Source organism: Notamacropus eugenii, chromosome 7 (assembly GCF_028372415.1).
Source record: "Notamacropus eugenii isolate mMacEug1 chromosome 7, mMacEug1.pri_v2, whole genome shotgun sequence".
Classification (NCBI taxonomy): Eukaryota; Metazoa; Chordata; class Mammalia; order Diprotodontia; family Macropodidae; genus Notamacropus; species Notamacropus eugenii.
In genome coordinates this window covers 52,625,388-52,644,197 of record NC_092878.1, presented here as the reverse complement: position 1 = coordinate 52,644,197, position 18,810 = coordinate 52,625,388, and the positions used below count along the sequence as shown (strand labels likewise).

Sequence of the window (18,810 nt, the reverse complement as noted above, 5' to 3'; positions counted from 1 at the left end):
TCTGGCTGAATAACTGGATAATAGGACTAGTGTCTCATCCAATGGCATAGAGTTAATGACAAGGTAGACCTTGGCTGTAGGTCTATACTTCACTCAACATCCAAAGAATATTTATTAAATGCCTAGTTTGTAGTTAGATGCAGTGTGCTCAGAAGGCACAGAAGAAATAGGAAAAATAGTTTGTTCATTTAGGAGCTTATAACTTAGCAGTATAGGAACAGATGATAATTGATTGATTGATTGGTCCTGTAGAACTGATTTCTGATACTGCTTCAGAGTCAGTTTCACTGAGGACTCTGAACATCCCCTAACAATCTAAGGCAGCATAAGATCATGGGTTTATGGAATCAGAGATTTAGAGGTAGTAAGAACCTTAGGGACTATCTAGTGCAACTCCCTTATTTTACAGATGGAGAAACTGAAGTCTGAGGAGGTTAAATGCCTTGCCCCGGGTCACACAGGGAGTAAATGGAAAAGGTGGGATTTGAACCAAGGTGCAAATTCCTAATCCAAATTATTTGCTCTTTTAAAAGTGCCATGCTCATTAAATGCCACAATAAATGACACTGACATAGAGAGGTAGGAGAAGAGAAGGGTAAGTGATTCCTAGATCTGCATCCATCATCCATTCTTTTCTCAGCATAGTGAGCCAATGAAGGAAAACTCAAGGAATAATTAATCTATGAATAAGAGATTGTCTTCCTCTTCCTTACATCCCAAACACTGCCCTCTCAACATACCATTGTTTCTGTTTCTAGGTCAGTAGGGATAATAACACTTGGAATATCTGCTTCACAGAGTTGTTGGGAGGAAAGTGCTTTATAAACCTTAAAGAGCTTCCTCCTTGGGGGAATACATTCTGTGTCTTGGGCAGAGTAATGAGGATGATGGTGTTTGGAGACACTCATGTGTCCAAGCCCAACTCACTTTTTCTTCTTTCCAGACTGAGGCCCCTCTACTGATTCGGCCATACCTGCCAGACATGACATCCTCAGAAGTCCATGCTGTTATGACTGGAGGTTTCGCTACCATTTCAGGCTCTGTGTTGGGAGCCTACATCTCTTTTGGGGTAGGCATTGATCACTTAGCCCCTGCGTGAACCAGAATGCCATGCTGTCTTTCACAGAGGCAGTAGCCATTCCCCACAGAAATTCCTCGAGGAGCTTTTCTGGTTTCAGGCTCCTCCTGCTCTTTCCATTTATGGTGTATGCCTGGGCCCTAGGGAGCTTCAGCTAAGGTGCTTCAAGGTCCTAAGACTTTCCTGTATGGGTGTAATCAGCTAGCAGGAATTCAGAAATGAACACATAGTATAGAACTAGCATTTCAAACTTGAGTCTTGATGTACTGGGAGGACTTTGATTCTCTCCTGAGTATGATAACCCAAAGAATATGTCATCATGGACAAGAGATTGTCTTCTTGTACCCCAAATACTACCCTCTCAATATACCATGGTTCTTCTTCTTCTATGGTCTAGCAGTCAATGGGGATAATAACATTTTCAATACCTACTTCATAAGGTTCTTGGGAGGCAAGTGCTCTCCAAACCTTGAAGAGCTTTCAAAATGTGAATTATTATTTTTGTTTTTTTGTCATCATTATCATGCTAGGTTCCCTTCTGCCATGTTTCTTGGTTGTTTTCAGTTTATTTGTAGGTAACAATATGCCCTGGCCACAGGGAAATCCTTGGCATCAATTGACAGGCAGTCTCGGTTCCTGAACACTCACTGACCTTGAGATCTGACCTTTTAGATTGATCCTGCATCCTTGGTTTCTGCTTCTGTGATGGCTGCTCCTTGTGCTCTTGCCTTGTCCAAGCTCGTCTACCCTGAAGTGGAAGAATCCAAGTTCAAGAATAAGGAAGGAGTAAAAGTCTCCCATGGGTGAGTTCAACGAAACACATTACATGGGAGATTGTGGGGTAGGGGCCATGTACAGAGGCAGAAGAGAGCTGTGAAATGGGGTTCCATGTCTCATCTGGCTGAGGTGCCATGGTAAGAAGAGTCTGCTCTTCCCTTCCCCTACACTGTTTCCAAATAATTCTGCCTCCTTTCCTAACATTAGCATATCCTCTGGCCTGTTGTCTATGAAGTTCAGCAGAGTAGATGCTTATTAAATATTTGTAGATTGATTGGTTTTGTAACACTTAATTCTGATAGTAGCTCAGAGTCAGTTTCACTGAGGAGGTTTCAGAGCACCCCTGTCCTCCATGGAGCACATTCAAAGTTAGTTCCTTTGAGTGTAACCCCCCACAAGACACACACACACACACACACACACACACACACACACAGAGTTGCCAACTGTTCTTTTTTACCTATTATCTTTGATGACAATCACAGTGATCAGAACAACCTTCTAGAAGCCGCCAGCAGTGGAGCTGCAGACTCTATAGGACTCGTTGCTAACATTGCTGTCAACCTCATCGCCTTCTTGGCTGTGTTAGCCTTTATCAATGCTGCCCTTTCCTGGCTGGGTGAGATGGTGAACATAGAGGGACTCACCTTCCAGGTAATGTATGTCACAGTGACCCATCACAGTCCATTGCACTGGAATGTTGTCAGATTGATACTAATAATGAGCCTGTTACCTTGACCCTTTACAACCTACAGAGAAACCTGGAAGGATGGGAGAGATTGAGCCCTGGCTACAGGGGTGGATGTTCTTTCTTTTGGAGTTAGTTGGGGCTAAGTGATTCACCCAGGGTCATACAGCTAGCTAATAAGTGTCTGAGGTCATATTTGAACTCAGGCCTCTTGACTTCAGGGCCAGTGCTCTCCACTGTGCCACCTAGCGGCCACTGGGATAGATATTCTTACCTGACCTTTGCCACTTTTTTTTCCTTATCTTAGATAGACACACATTTTCATTCTCTCTCTTAGGTCATCTGTTCCTACATTCTACGACCCATCGCTTTCATGATGGGTGTGGACTGGGCAGACTGTGCAATGGTAGCTGAGCTGCTGGGGATCAAGTTCTTTCTGAATGAGTTTGTGGCCTATGAACAGTTGTCTCAGTACAAGAACAAACGTCTCTCTGGAACTGAGGAATGGGTTGGGGGTGAGAAGCAGTGGATTTCAGTAAGTGCTACATTCAGAGAAATATGAAACACTATAGGGTCCCAGCCAAGGCTACCCATATGCAGAAAGAACTGCCAAAGGAAATGCTGAAGCAGGTTCCAGGTCCCTCTTCTAGGTTCCTAGGATGAGCCCTAAAATAGGCTGTAAGATTGTGCTGACCAGCAAGGCAAGTCCAGAAGCCTTAGGACCTTGAACTTCCTTGAGGCCTGTGTTGTTTCTGCTTCATCCTTTGTCATTTTTTTTCCTCTACTCTAACACTGAGTGGTTGACTGGTCAGAGGGATAATTTCCTGGTGTTGTAGTAGTCTCACTCCTTCTTCACTTAGAGTCTTAGACTAACTCTTTGGGTTTCCTTGACTTGTAATTTGATGATCTCTCTCTCTCTCTCTCTCTCTCTCTCTCTCTCTCTCTTTCTCTGTCTCTCTCTCTCATTTTCTCCCTCTGTGAAAACATCTCCAGTATGTGTATATGTGTGTATATATGTGCATGTTGTTAACATTTGTATTGCAGCTCCCATGTGCCAAGCCCTGTGCTTCACAAATTTGTTATCATCTGATCCTCACAACAAGTTAGGTACTATTAATATCCTCATTTTACAGCTGGGGAAACTAAAGAACACAGAGGTTGTGTGGGGTCATGTAATTAATAATTGTATGAGGCTGGATTTGAACTCAAATCTCCCAGACTTTGTACTCTATCCATTAAGCCATAAACATGTATGTGTGTGTATGTATATATATAGACAGCTTACATATGCCATATATATATGTATGTATGTATATACTTGCATTCATACACAACTAGATGACCTGTGTATATGCATGTAGTATACACAAATTATACAGACACACATATGTATGTGTACACACACACATATACACACATATGTATATATACGCATGTGTACTTATACATGTGTCTAAAGTTCTTTTCTCTTCCAGGTGAGAGCAGAAGTCATCACAACTTTTGCACTGTGTGGATTTGCTAATCTCAGTTCGATGGGAATCACTTTAGGAGGCTTAAGTGAGTTACAGGAAATCCCTGTGTCTCTTGAAGGCTAAACCCAGGGCTTCAACAAGGCACTGAAAACCTTTTAATTTGCAGCCCTGATACTACAAAGGCAGGTGCACCTAGGCAGAGAAATGACAGCTAAGATAAACCCACCCAACTGGAAATACCAGAGAGCAGTTAGTTATGGGGAGAAAAAAGTGGGCCAGGGAGATTTCTGTTTATCCTCGGAGATGTCAGACGAGTCACAAGACACGTGCAGCTTGAACCAGGTGAAAGTGTAACTGAGAGATATTTAACAAAACGAATGAAAATATCACAAAATATAGATGATACTATATTTTAATAACTAAGTCGATAGGCTGCTCATAGGAAGTCTGGTATAAGGATTAATAGCCTCCATTTCTGTTTGAGTATGACACCTTTGGTCTAGATTCACCATCATATTGGGGATGAGATGCTTTTAAATTAAAAGGGACTTACCCCTTCTCAGTTCCCCCTTTCATCCTCTCTTGAGTAACCATTTTTCTTTAGCTAGATTGTGTCTAAGATACATCAGCCTTATAATGAATTCTGATCTTTGAGGAAAAGTATTATAGGAACATTGATATCTTTGACACTTAATGAGTAAAATGCTAATTGTATGCAAATTTTCCTGCTTTATTTGTGATCTGACAGCCAAAGTACTTTCTGTGTTTAGATTGCAGCCATGGCTATCCCTCTTGGAGCAGAAGTCCACAGAGAATCTGTGTCAAAGGCACAGAGAAGGAAAACTCCCTATCTATTTTTGCCTCATATATTTTCAGGGACAGAATCATTAGCTTTATTGATTTGGCTGCTTATTGAGTTGTGTTCATTAGAGATTGCGTCATTCACCCCCCTCCTGCTCAGTACTCCTCTGCATTGCACTAATTCTGAAAGTTAACTATTGATTAAATGTGAGACAGCCTTTGAGAGGAAGGCAAATTCATTATGGCCAGGACTGAATGAATAGGACATTATTCCTCTCTCTCTCTAGAGATTAATCTGACTCTTGCCAAGCCTTGGAAATTCTGACTGGGAGAGGTGCAGGGGGTTTGCTCCAATCTGGAGCAACCTCAAATCAAACTTGATCCATAGGACCCTTGGGATGCTGGAACAATTAAGGCACCATTGCTAAGACTTGGTCTTGCTATAGGCTGGCCCTGGAATTAACTAGGTCAGCCAATCTTGCCTTGAAACTTTTGCGTTGGATACACATGTTCCTGAAGGTCTCCAGACTAGTGATCACTTAGAACAGATACATAGCAATTCATGGAGCCACTCTGGGTCACTTTTGTATCTGGCCTCCTAGTGGTGAGCTTGCAGGGGACACAGATGATTTTGAAGCATGTTTTAGTCTTTGAATTATTGTCAGTGGGGGCTCACAGTAGGCTTGATTTTCTGGAATATGAAGTACCAACGCTAAGTTTCTTTTCTCTCCCAATCCCTGAAGCTTCAATCGCGCCTCAACGGAAGAGTGACTTTGCAAAACTGGTAACGAGGGCCCTCTTGACAGGGGCCTGTGTATCTCTGGTCAATGCCTGTGTGGCAGGTAGGTACCTCTGTCAACTTTCCTCATAGCTACTTTTTGGTTTGGAGCAGGACATAATCTAATTATCCAGGCATCTGGGTTGAAAGACGGTAACCCAATCCTATGGTATAAAAGAAATTCCCAAGGACACATTCCAAAGGACAGAGAAGACATGTTTGTGGCCTGCTTCCTGTCCAATATTTTTTATCTCCTTCGTCCAGGAATCCTGTATGTCCCCAGGGGGGCTGAAGCCAATTGTGCCTCCTTCCTAGACACAGCAAATTTCACCAGTCCTAGCTATGACATCTACATGTGCTGCAGAGAACTTTTCCAGAGGTGAGGACCTTGTGATTCCTGACTCCTTCTGCATTCCCTCAAAGGAGCCTCTGTGTGGCAGGGGAATTGGTCAGGGGTCAAGTACTAACTTAAGGGGTAGCTACTAATCATAGTACCAGTGCACTTAATCTGAGTGCTAAATGTGAAATGGAAAGGCTGGAAGCTGTTCTTATGTAGCAAGGGAATGTAGGAAGGAATTGATTGTAATTGTGGACAGGTAGATAAAAGGTAAAAGATGTTAGAACTTGACCTTTTGATCATGAGTGGTAAAGGTTAGGGGAGTTCACCCACATCTCCTCCCACAAGAAAGGGAATATACCATGAAGCTGGAAAGAAGTTGTTTTAGGATGCACAAGAATATTATATAAAATTCATAAATTCATACCAAGGACTAGTAACATTGAAAATGTATGTCAATAGGTTAGGTTGAAGAGATGATGTATACCAAGCTAGTAATGGAAGTAGTTCCTTGAGTCCCATGATGGACTTTCACCAAAATAACTTCTGCAATTATCAAAGGCAGACTTCTAAGCTGGATAGACCACTAGTCTCAGATGTTATCACAGGTTCCTATGGTATTCCAATAAAAGTAGAATTTCCCTGGGCTCTGTGAACTTTTATTTTTAAAAATATTTTTATAATGATGTCAATGGAATTGGTTTCCTTTATATTCCCATGTAATGAAATTTATGTATTGGAAAACATTTTTTTCAAGAAAGGGGATAGGTTTCCAAGGCTGCTACAGTGTTAAAATGTCCATGATACAACAAATATTAAGAATCCCCAAGTTTTAATGTAAAGTAACAATAGATAGGTAGGTGGCTTTGCTTTGAACTAAATTGTTTTCTCAAAGATGAACAGCTCCCAAATGAAGTATTTTTCCCCTGTTCTTTTTTTGTTCACCTAAGCCTCTATTGAACTTGTACCTAGAACCCCATTCCTGGAAGTTATTAGAATTAGAATGAGGCACAGATTCCTGCCTCACTGATTTACACTGCTCCTTGAGCCTGATCTTCCTTCCTTTGTCACCCAAGGGGAAAGAGGGTTTCTGTGTCCAATGAGTAATGTCCAAACCAAGCAGAGCTATTAGATATAGGAGGCCTGAGAACAAAGAACAAATAACTGACAGACCCGGAATGCCAGTTTACAAAGATTTATTAGTTACCTAAGAACTTTTAACTAGGAAAATTCATTAGCCTTGTCAAAGACATATGCAAAACAAGATATCTATCCAGGAATACTCATAGACCTTCATCCATCTCTGAATACATTCTTTTATAGTGGCATGAAATTTTTTTTATTCTGTTAATTTCATTTATTCTTTTAAATTTTAATGTTTATTTATTTTTAGTTTTTAACATTTATTTCATTCATTCTAACATTCAAAATTTTGAATTCTAAATTTTCTCCCCATCTCTCCTCTCCCCCCATCCCACAATACTTTGCATTCTGATTGCCCCTTCCCTCAAGATGCCTTCCCTTCTAATACACCCTTCCCTTCCCTTATCCTCATCTTGTCTCTTTTCTTGGAGGGTAAGATAGATTTCTATATCCCCTTACCTGTATTTCTTATTTCCCAGTTGTATGCAAAAACAATTCTCAACATTTGTTCCTAATACTTTGAGTTCCAACTTCTCTCCCTTCTTCCCTCCCCACCCATCCCCACTGAGAAGGCAAGCAATTCAATATCGTGTACATATGTGTACCTTTTCAGAAGACTTCCATAACAGTCATATTGTGTAAGACTAACTATATTTCCCTCCATCCTACCCTGCCCTCCATTTATTCTATTCTCTCTTTTGACCTTGTCCCTCTCCTACTTCTAATTACTCCCTCCTCCCACTTGCCCTCCCTTCTATCATCCCCTCAACTCAGCTTCTCCCCTTCTCCTCTACTTTCCTGTAGTGGAAGATAGATTTTTCATATCAAATTGAGTGTGCATGTTGTTCCTTCCTTCAGCCAAATGTGAGGAGAGTAAGTCTCACTTTTCCTCTCACCTCCTCCCCTTTCTATTCCATTGAAAAAGCTTTTTCTTGCCTTTTTTATGAGAGATTATTTGCCCCATTCCATTTCTCCTTTTCACCTCCCAATATATTCCTTTCTCACCCCTTAATTTTATTTTTTTAGATATCATCCCTTCCTATTCAACTCACCCTATTCTGTCTCTCTCTATGTGTGTTTCTGTGTGTGTGTGTCTGCATGTGTGCCTGTATAATCCCTCCAACTACCTAAATACTGAGAAAAATCCCAAGAGTTACAAATATTATCTTTCCATGTAGGAATGTAAACAGTTCAACTTTAGAAAGTCCTTTCTTATTTCTCTTTCCTGTTTACCTTTTCATACTTCTCTTGATTCTTGTGTTGGAAAGTCACATTTTCTTTTCATCTCAGATCTTTTCATCAAGAGTGTTTGAAAGTCCTCTTTTTCATGGAATAACTATTTTTTGCCCTTAAGTATTAATACTTAGATTTTCTGGGTAAGTGATTCTTGGTTTTAATCCTAGTTTCTTTGACTTCTGGAATATCACATTCCAAGCCCTTCAGTCCCTTAATGTAGTATCTGTCAGATCCTGTGTTATCCTGATTGTATTTCCACAATACTTGATTTGTTTCATTCTAGCTGCTTGCAATATTTTCCCCTTGACCTGGGAACTCTGGAATTTGGCCACAATGTTCCTAGGAGTTTCTCTGTTCGAGTCTCTTTCAGGGGGTGATTGATGGATATTTTTTTCAATATTTTACCCTCTGGTTCTAGAATATCAGATTTCCTTGATAATTCCATGGAAGATAATGTCTGGGCTCTTTTTTTGATCATGGCTTTCAGGTAGTCCCACAGTTTTTACATTGTCTTTCCTGGATCTATTTTCCAGGTCAGTTGTTTTTCCAATGAGATATTTCATATTATCTTCTATTCTTTCATTCTTTTGGTTTTGTTTTGTAATTTCTTGCCTTCTCATAAAGTCATTGTCTTCCATCTGCTCCATTCTCATTTTTAAAGACCTATTTTTTTCAGTGAGGTTTTGAGCCTGCATTTCCATTTGGCTAAATCAACTTTTAAAAGCATTCTTCTCCGCATTGGCTTTTTGGACCTTTTTTGTCAATTGAGTTCGCCTATTTTTAAAGGTGTTCTTTTCTTGAGAATTTTTTTGTGTCTCCTTTAGCAAGCTGTTGACTCACTTTTCATGATTTCTTGCATTGCTCTCATTTCTCTTCCCAATTTTTCCTCCACCTCTCTTTCTTGATTTTCAAAATCCTTTCTGAAGTCTTCCGTGGCCTAAGACCACTGCATATTTATTTTGGAGGTTTTGGATGCAGAAGCCTTGATTTCCTCTGACAGTATGCTTTGTTCTTCCTCATCTGAAAGGATGGAAGAAAATACCTGTTCACTAAGAAATAGTCCTATGCTTTCCCTTTTTTTGGACATTTCCCTGGCAAATTACTTGATGTTTGAGTCCTTTGTCAAGGGGAATATACTGTGGGGACCTATAAGTTCTCAATTCCTCCAAGGTGGGACAATCAAGGGAGAGGAGTTTAGTTCTCTCCTGGCCTGTGTACTGGTTTGGGAACATTCAAAAACTTTCCTGCCCAGAACCTGAGAGGTGAAGTCCCTCTCCACAACTGCCTCCACCTCCACCACACCAGCACTCCTCCTCACCCCAGGGCTGAACTCAGGGCTGAGATTCATTTCAGCCACTCAGTTCCCCCAGGGGCTTTAGACAGAGGGCTCCACAAAGGGGCACTGCTTTCGTAGTGGCTGCTGAAGGCAGTCCAGACCATGTTCCCTTCTCCTGGATGAAGGAACTTTCTCACTGACCATTGAAGTTGTCTGTGGCATTTGTGAGTTGAGCAATCTGGGAACTGGTGCTGCTGCTTGTGCACTGAAGCCTGTTCTGCGTTCTGTCCCTGCCATGCCCTGCAACCCACACTGGGCTGTGCTCTCCTCCACCCGCAGGAAGATAGACATTTCCTATTGGCCTTCCAGGATGTCTTTGGTAGAAATCTCTTTCACTCTTTCATTTTGTGGCTTCTGCTTTTCTAAAATTGGTTTAAAGTCATTTTTTACAGGTATTTTATGGGCTATGTCAGGAAGCAACTACAGGTCCATCTTTCTACTCTGCCATCTTGGCTCTACCCCCCAAATTTTTTTTAGCCTCATCAGGGTTCATCATGATGCAGGCATATATACTGATGGTATTGATGGGGCACTTCCCTGAAAGTGGCAATTATAGTGTCATTGGACTGTTTTTCATGCCTTTTGGGAGGCAAACAAGCTTGTCAACTCGATTAGTTTTCATTGTAAAACATACAACAACCTCACGGTGGTTCACATCACTTCAGCCACTCCAGAAAAAAAAAAATGTATACCTCCAACACTGGTAAGTTGGCCTTCATTTCTCAGCCTTGTTCCTCGCTATTGTTTGGATGTGAAGTCAGCTGAGTTTTCTCCCAACAAGAGCTTTCATCTTTCAGGTCTACTGGATTTCTTCTTGTCCATAATCATGTGCACATTCTATGTACTGATGATGAGTGAAATCACCACTGCAAAAGCTTCTGTACTTCTTTTGTATTTCTACCACCCAGAGTAGGATCCTCACCTGTTGCAATAAGCAGTCCAGGATCCAGCTAGGTAGCTTTTGGGGCACCTTTTCTAGCCTCTCAGGAAGTCAATAATGCAGTGCTTAAAAATGCTTCTCAGGCATCCAGTGGCCTGCCAAATCTCACTGCAGATTGAGTCCTGTAGGAAGATGACCCTCTGGCCTGAGCCACCTGTATTCAGGTTGTGACTACAGTTCACAGTGTGTCTGTACCTGCTGCTTCATTACTTGCTCACTGCCCTATGACACCATGATTACCACTTTCAGGAAAGCACCCTATCGCCACCTTCAGTGCATAGGCTCCCATCAGATGAGCCCTGATGAGGTTCAAGAAAAATATTAGGAAGACCTGGAGACCCTTATCATCAGAGTGCCAAAAGAGGACAAACTTATGATTCTGGGTAAAAATTGTCCTGAAGTGTTAGAACTAGAGAGGAAAGTAGAAGTAGAAAAAATCCATTGGTTATCACCTGAAAGATTTCCTAGAAGGAAAACTTAGAGGCTTATCATAACTGATTCTGAAACCCGCAGGTCAAGGAGAAAACAGTATAAGCAAAATACAACAAAAAAACAATTTAAATATGGCAGAGCCACAATTAAAATCACACAAGACCTAACAGCAGCTGCACTAAAAGACCACAGGTCTCAGAACACTCTATATAAAAGAGCAAAAGAACTAGGGTTGTGGCTAAAAATAACATACCCAGCATAATCCTGAATTGAAAAAAAGGGTATTCAAAGAATTGCCAGACTTTCAGGATTTTGCTGCAAAAGATCTGAAAACAATAGAAAATTTGACGTATAAGATCCAAGGGAAATATGTAAGCTGGACATCAAAGACTATTTACAAGGAACTCAATAATGACAGACTGTTTTTTTTTATACAAGGAAACGTAAAGCATATATCTAGGATTATTATCAGTAATTGAGTAGGCTGAAAGAAAGATTGGGGTAGAGCTGAGTATGACATGACATACTAAAAAAGAAACCATCTAGGAAAAGGAAAAACAAGTAATTACCATATATAAATGAAATGTCAGAGGAAGAATTGATACAGAGGAATTAGAAGGGGGAGGAGGGCTGGTAGTTCTAGAACTCTGCTTCCATAAAGAATGGGTTAAAAAATGGAACAATATATGTAAATCGAGAAGTACATAAAATTGTTCTAAATTCATAACGAAATAAAAGGCCAAGGGGATAGGAAGTGGGGAGAGGATAAGGGAGTGATATTTGGTGGAGGGTAGGTGAAGTAATAGAAGGGCAAAGAAGCAGGTAGGAGTAAAGTAGGGGAGTCAGGATTACTCAGGAGAGGAAATGAGAGATATACACAAACATAAAGCAAAGATCAGGAGTTGAATTTGTCAGGGAAAAAAGGACAGGGTTAGTAATCATGATCTCAGATGAAGTTAGAACTAAAGTATATTTAATCAATAGAGAAAAATAGAGAAACTACACTATATCAACCATATTAATCAATATTGTTTTAGATTATTTAAAATAACTAGACAGTATAAGGTTGGAATATTGGTATGGTATAGAAAACAATGAGTTGGTGGAGTTAGAACAATATGGAAAGGCTGTGAAGGAAAATGTGAAGAAAACTGTGAAGAAAAATATTATCTACCCTCAGAGAAACAGAGGTCAGACATATATAGTACGGTCTTATATAGATGAATGTGAATGTATATGTCTATATATATATATATATATAATCATAGGTATTTTAGTATATGTATGTGTATTTAAGTGTAGGTAGGTACGTTTATATCTCTGATACATCTATGTTTGTCTGTATATGTGCATATACATATATATATGTACGTATATGTGTGTGTGTGTGTCTGTGTGTATCCGTGCAAATTGTAGCCTTATCAGGGGAGGGGGAGAAGGAAGGGAGAAGAAAATAAGAGTAAAAAGCGCACAACAAAGAACAAAAGAAAACTTATAGGGAAGAAATGAAAAGAAAAACAGTTCTACAGTGTGAAGTATGTATTATATAGGCTTGCCTGAAATATAAATATATAGCTGTATATTTTTAATTCTTTCTTACGTTCTGCTGGGCTCATGGCAGTGCTTCTTTTCTTATTTTTCAAGTTTTACTATTTAAGGTTAACACAAATTATAAAAATGTTAAATAAAAAGCACTTTAGAATAGATTGTGAGACATGGAAGACACTGGCAAAACCCTGTGCAGGATGGTGTGATCAAATCAAAGAATGTGCGATGCCCTGTGTTCAAAGCAGAATCGCAATAGCTCAAAAGAAACATGAGAAGCACAAATTTAGAGACATCGTCACTTCAAATGTTCATATGGACTATTTGTGCTGGATCTGTTGTAGTGTCTTCTGAACGCATAGTGGTTTGATCAGCCACAGTCACATACACTGTACCTTGACATAATGATGTCATTTTGGTCTTCTTCAGGCATGAAGGAAAACGATCACCTGGGTGAAATTAAGCTAGTCACTTAAATTTCCCATGGTTTCACTTTCATCATTTGTAGAATGGGGGAGGATGGACTGGGTGACCCTGAGGTCCCTTTCAGCTTTATATCCATGTTCCTATGATAATACTTCAGTCTTCATGCTGGTTTTGCTAAATTGTTTTTCAGTCACATGTGATGCTCTGTGACCCTATTTGAGGTTTTCTTGGTAGAGACACTACAGTGGTTTGACATTTGCTCCTCCAGTTCATTTTACAGTTGAGAAACTGGGGCAAACAGGGTTAAGTGACTTGCCCAGGGTCACACAACACTAACTGTCTGAGGCTGGATTTGAACTCAGGAAGTTGAGTCTTTCTGACTCTAAGCTCAGCAGATTCACTTATTATGAAGGTACCTGGGTGGTGCAGGGATAGAGTTGTTAACTGAACCTGGAGTCATGAAGACCCATCTTCATGAATTCAAATCTAGCCTCAGATACTTACTGACTCTGTGACCCTGGGCAAGTCATTTACCTTTGTTTGCCTCAGTTTCCTCATCTGTAAAAGAAGCTGGAGAAGGAAATGTCAAACCACTCCAATATCTTTGCCAAGAAAACCCAAAAGGGGTCATGAAAAGTCAACCATGACTGAAATGACTGAACAGCAACAAATTATTATTATAGGGCTTGTAAAATTTAGATAGGTTTCTGCCCTCATGGAGTTCAGAGTCTATCACGGGGAACAAAACATTAGCATAAATATTATAATACACAAAAGTACAAGGTAAGTCATCAAAGCTGTAAAACAAAGTATAGTGTGAGTACAAAGGGGATTTGGGAAGGCTTCATGAAGGAAATGACATTTGCATTACATTTTAAAAGAGTTAAAATGTTATTCAATTTAAATTTCCTCTTAAATTGTTAACTGATTAATATGAACTCCATTTTACTTCACTATTAAAATTAGTGTCCATTAACTCTTGTACCAGTGCAACTGTTCCCTTCACTTAGACAAATCACAGTCCCTTCCCAGGCCTTTGGAGACAGCTGAATGTGTTGTTGTGGACAAAAATAATTACATTCTGATGGTCAACTTCTGGTGATGCACCTCTCTGAATCCGGTTGGGCTGGCCCTTGGCCATGCGTGTAATCAGTCATCAGGCCATAGTCCATAGTCCCCTCCAGTTTAGTAGGACCTGTCAGACTTTATGCTGTACCAGCCTAGGTTTGATGTATTCAGGGTGATCTTTGTGCCATCACAAAGTACCAGAGACCTTTTGTGGAAAATATCTTCCTACAGTTATAATGATTTATAGGTCTGTATTTAGTTCACAACATCCTATAGTTAGAAAGGTGCATTAGGACACCTGAAGCATCTTTTCAGAAGAGGAAGATTCCCGTTTTAAGGAAACTAGATCTCTAGGTTATGGTTAGAAAGGTCATTTCCACTCAGTTGTTCTAGAAATGGATTCTCCAAGAAGGCATGGCTTGGTCATGAGGTGTGTATGCATGGTGATGCTGTCACCTCCCTGTTCTCTGGGAATGAATGTATGCTGTGTGACATAGACATAAAACTTTACTGTGGGGAGTGGCCCAAATTAACAACAGGTTGGGCTCTATTTTCTCTAGTCATATGTAATTCTGGAGGGAGGAGAAAAATACAGGAAAAGATGACAGATCTAAGGCTGGAAGGGACTCTAAAGTTCATCTAATCCAACCCTATCATTTTACAGATGAGGAAACTGAGGCCCAGGTAACATAAGTGACTTGTTCAAAGTGATACATGCAGTATCAGAGGGCAGATATGAACTCAGATCCTCTAACTCCAAGTTCAGGGAGCTCTTCTTGAAATTCAACCCTAGGCTTGAAGGAGATGATAAATTTCACTAAGCAATTTGATTATTTCTGATTGGTCAATGTTTCCTTCCCGTTAGGTGAAATAGCTAAAAAAAAAAAAAAAGCTATTTGTCTTATTTTTCCTCAATAGAAATCCAATTCTGACCAATTGATAAATGTCTCTGGCTTTCCATTTCAGCATCCCACTCAACAACACTGGCCAGCTCCCTTTTTTACAAGTCTGGACAAGCCCAGGATTCAGTGCTAACACCCTTGACGGCTGCTGTGGACTCTACAACCATGCCAGCTGTACCAAAAACGGCCCCTTTGTGTAACTATATTTGATCATAATTCATAGACTCTGGAAAGATCTTTGGGCTCACCTAGTTCAGTAGTAATTCCTGCAACTGTATATGAATTTAGAAAACCACAGATTAACATTATCTATGTTGTTTTATATTTTAGTTCTTTTGTTAAACATTTCCCAATTATATTTTAACAAGGTTCAGATTATGTTGGGCCTAATGACTGTGGGCTACCCGAGTCTTCGGACCTTTTGCTAATCTTCGGTGATCACTCAGATAAAAGTATTGAGAGAAGAGACTTTCCAGAGTCAACCAAGGTGGTAGGCTTTATTCAGGGTCTTAGTTATGAATCCGTATGCAGGGTGAGTTCTTCCCCAGGAGAAAAGAACCCTCCTCCTCCGAAGGAGCAAGGACCATTCACCAAGAGGACAGGAGCAGAAAAAGGGAGGGACCCCCAGTGGGGACCCCGCAGCAAGAGAGAGCCGCCTCAGGCTTTCCTGTCCCTACTTAAGCTCTCCCAGCTGCATAGTTTGCACGTGAATACTATGGATGCTCTCAGCCCCTAGCTAGTTAACAACAGGTGTGCTCTGACCACGGACCAATCTCAAGGTCAGGATGCTCTAACCAGCAAGTTTCCACTACGAAGTGGTGGAAAGCTCGTGTTTCACTCCTCAATTCCCAGCTGTTCCCTGGGGGGCCTCTTGAAAGATCTGAGGTTTAGAAGCCCTCACTTTTACCTGACAGAAACCGTTCACGTGAAAACCCAGCTTACACCTCAACAAGATTGCACGTGAGAGTTCCCAAGGGTCAGAGCCATAAATTTGGTACCTCTGATATAGTCACACCTCTGATTTTACACTTCAAACAAAATGGTTTCCAATTCCTTATTAATGTCCAGACTGATTTAATACATGGTTCTGTGGGGTTTTAAACTGTCAAACCTACAATAAAAGAAACTGAGGCAGAGCCCTGAGACAATGGCACTTTATAAAAGGGTCTATACTCCCTCCTAATGAAGTGGACCTCAGATCTCCCTCACAATGTGAGATGCCCCCTTCCTCCAGGCCCTTATTTTTTAGAAGGTTTAATATCAAGGTTTATTATTTGAACACTCTAGAGGGTCTACAGAAAATTCAGAATCTCATTGATTGATTGGCCTTGCTTTGAGGGCCAAAAATGATGTATCAAACAAAAAATGGTATATCAGCAGGGTGGAGTGGAAGAGAGTGTCTTGGGTTGGATAAAGCATGGGGCATCTCCATTGCCTAAGGAGTCATAAGATGGTCACCTCCTCATGTTGGAAAAGAGAGAGTGATTTAGAGGTACACAAATAATAAATTGGGAGACTTTGTGAGTGATTGAATAATCTCAGCAGTGCTGGGCTAGGTCACCACAAAAAGGAAAAAAAAAGGTGGAGGGTCTCTAGTTGGCTTATTATGATTAAGCCAGTGAATTTACAATCTGCAGATCACAGCTCTAGGACCTAATATACAGAATTTATAATCATTACCCTGTGGAATCATATCAAAGTGATTAACACTGATTGGCATGGAGTAGGAGTCCACATGAATTATCGCTCACACTTCCTAACATACAGTTAATCCACCAAATTGTATTAACAATCATGAAAAATTCAAAAATTTCATTTTGATTCACAGTTCACAGATGAAAGTGAATACCCACGTGAGAAAAGACAAATTTACTCCTGCACCAAAGGAATAAAAACATTTCACACAAAATTTTGTAACCTTAATCCCAGAATCTATCATGGAAGTTGTTTGGAAGGGTACAAAGTGGAAATATGATTTTATGTGTGTGATTTGGGGTAAGTGAAAGAAAGAAATGCTTCTGTGAGTTTCCTGGTGAAGGTGGGGTTTATGAATTTCCATAGTCATGTTTGAAAGGTATATGCATATTTATTGAGAGCTAAAGTGTCCTTTAAAACATTCTCGGGGGGGGGAGCCAAGATGGCAGAGTAGAAAGACACACATATGCAGGGTTAGATATCTGCTCCCATCCTTTCAGATGAGGAAGAATAACACTTACCATCAGGGAAAGACATAAAAGTCAAGGTTTCTGTATCCCAAACATCCAAAGTAAATATTCAATGGGCTCAGGCCATGGAAGAGCTCAAAAAGGATTTTGAAAAGCAAGTAAGAGAGGTGGAAGAAAAATTGGGAAGAAAAATGAGAGAAATGAAAGAAAAGCATGAAAAGCAGGTCAACACCTTGCTAAAGGACACCCAAAAAAATGCTGAAGAAAATAACACCTTGAAAAATAGGTTAAGTCAATTGACAAAAGAGGTTCAAAAAGCCAATGAGGAGAAGAATGCTTTCAAAAGCAAATTAGACAAATGGAAAAGCACGTTCAAAAGCTCACTGAAGAAAATAGTTCTTTCAAAATGAGAATGGAACAGATGGAGGCTAATGACTTCATGAGAAACCAAGAAATCACAAAACAAAACTAAAAGAATGAAAAAATGGAAGATAATGTGAAATATCTCATTGCAAAAACAACTGGGAGAGACAATTTAAAAATTATGGGACTACCTGAAAGCCTTGATCCAGAAAAGAGCCTAGACATCATCTTTCATGAAATGGTCAAGGAAAACTGCCCTGAGATTCTAGAACCTGGGAGCAAAATAAATATTGAAAGAATCCACAGATCACCCCCTGAAAGAGATCCAGAAAGAGAAACTGCTAAGAGCATTGTGGACAAATTCCAGAGTTCCCTGATCAAGGAGAAAATATTGCAAGCAGCTAGAAAGAAACAATTCAAGTATTGTGGAAATACAATCAAGATAACACAAGATCTAGCAGCTTCTTAATTAAGGGACTGAAGGGAATGGACTATGATGTTCCAGAAGTTAAAGGAACTAGGACTAAAACCAAGAATCACCTACCCAGCAACACTGAGTATAATGCTTCAGGGGAAGAAATGGTCATTCAATAAAACAGAGGACTTTCAAGCATTCTTGATAAAAGACCAGATCTGAAAAGAAAATTTGACTTTCAAACACAAGAATGAAGCGAAACATGAAAAGGTAAACAGTAAAGAGAAGTCATAAGAGACTTACTAAAGTTGAACTATTTACATTCCTAAAGGGAAAGACAATATTTGAAACTCTTGAAACTTTTTTCAGTATCTAGGTAGTTGGTGGGATTACACACACACACACACACACACACACACACACACACACACACACACAGAGACAGAGGGAACAGGGTGAATTGAATAGGATGGGATCTTATCTTAAAATAATGAAATTAAGCAGTGAGAGAGAAATATATTGGGAGGAGAGAGGGAGAAATGGAATGGGGAAAATTATCTCTCATAAAAGAGGCAAGTAAGACTTTTCAGTGGAGGGAAAAATGGGGGAGGTGAGAGAAAAAACATGAAGCTTACTATCACCATATTCAACTAAAGGAAGAAAGAAAATGCACACTCATTTCAGTGTGAAAACCTATCTTACAATACAGGATAGTGGGGGAGAAGGGGATAAGAACAGTGAGGGGGATAATGGAAGAGAGGACAGTGGGAGGAGGGAGCACTCTTGGGGAAGGATAGAATCAAAAGAGAGAATAGAAGAAAGGGGGGCAGGATAGGATGGAGGGAAATATAGTTAGTCTTACACAACATGACTATTATGGAAGTCATTTGCAAAACTACACAGATATG

The 18,810-nt window shown here is 40.1% G+C and overlaps 1 protein-coding gene across 1 annotated transcript in view; it reads left to right on the top strand.

Annotated features, from left to right (window-relative positions):
* LOC140513066 (sodium/nucleoside cotransporter 1-like) overlaps window positions 1-18,601 on the top strand; it is a 38,550-nt gene extending 19,949 nt beyond the window's left edge. The window contains exons 12-19 of the mRNA XM_072622371.1: window positions 944-1,069; window positions 1,751-1,881; window positions 2,341-2,509; window positions 2,881-3,078; window positions 4,019-4,100; window positions 5,560-5,658; window positions 5,859-5,973; window positions 15,024-18,601. Coding sequence (XP_072478472.1) covers window positions 944-1,069; window positions 1,751-1,881; window positions 2,341-2,509; window positions 2,881-3,078; window positions 4,019-4,100; window positions 5,560-5,658; window positions 5,859-5,973; window positions 15,024-15,159 — 1,056 coding nt within the window. The 3' untranslated portion in view covers window positions 15,160-18,601. The remainder of the gene's footprint in view (window positions 1-943; window positions 1,070-1,750; window positions 1,882-2,340; window positions 2,510-2,880; window positions 3,079-4,018; window positions 4,101-5,559; window positions 5,659-5,858; window positions 5,974-15,023) is intronic.
* Window positions 18,602-18,810: the final 209 nt, after the last annotated feature.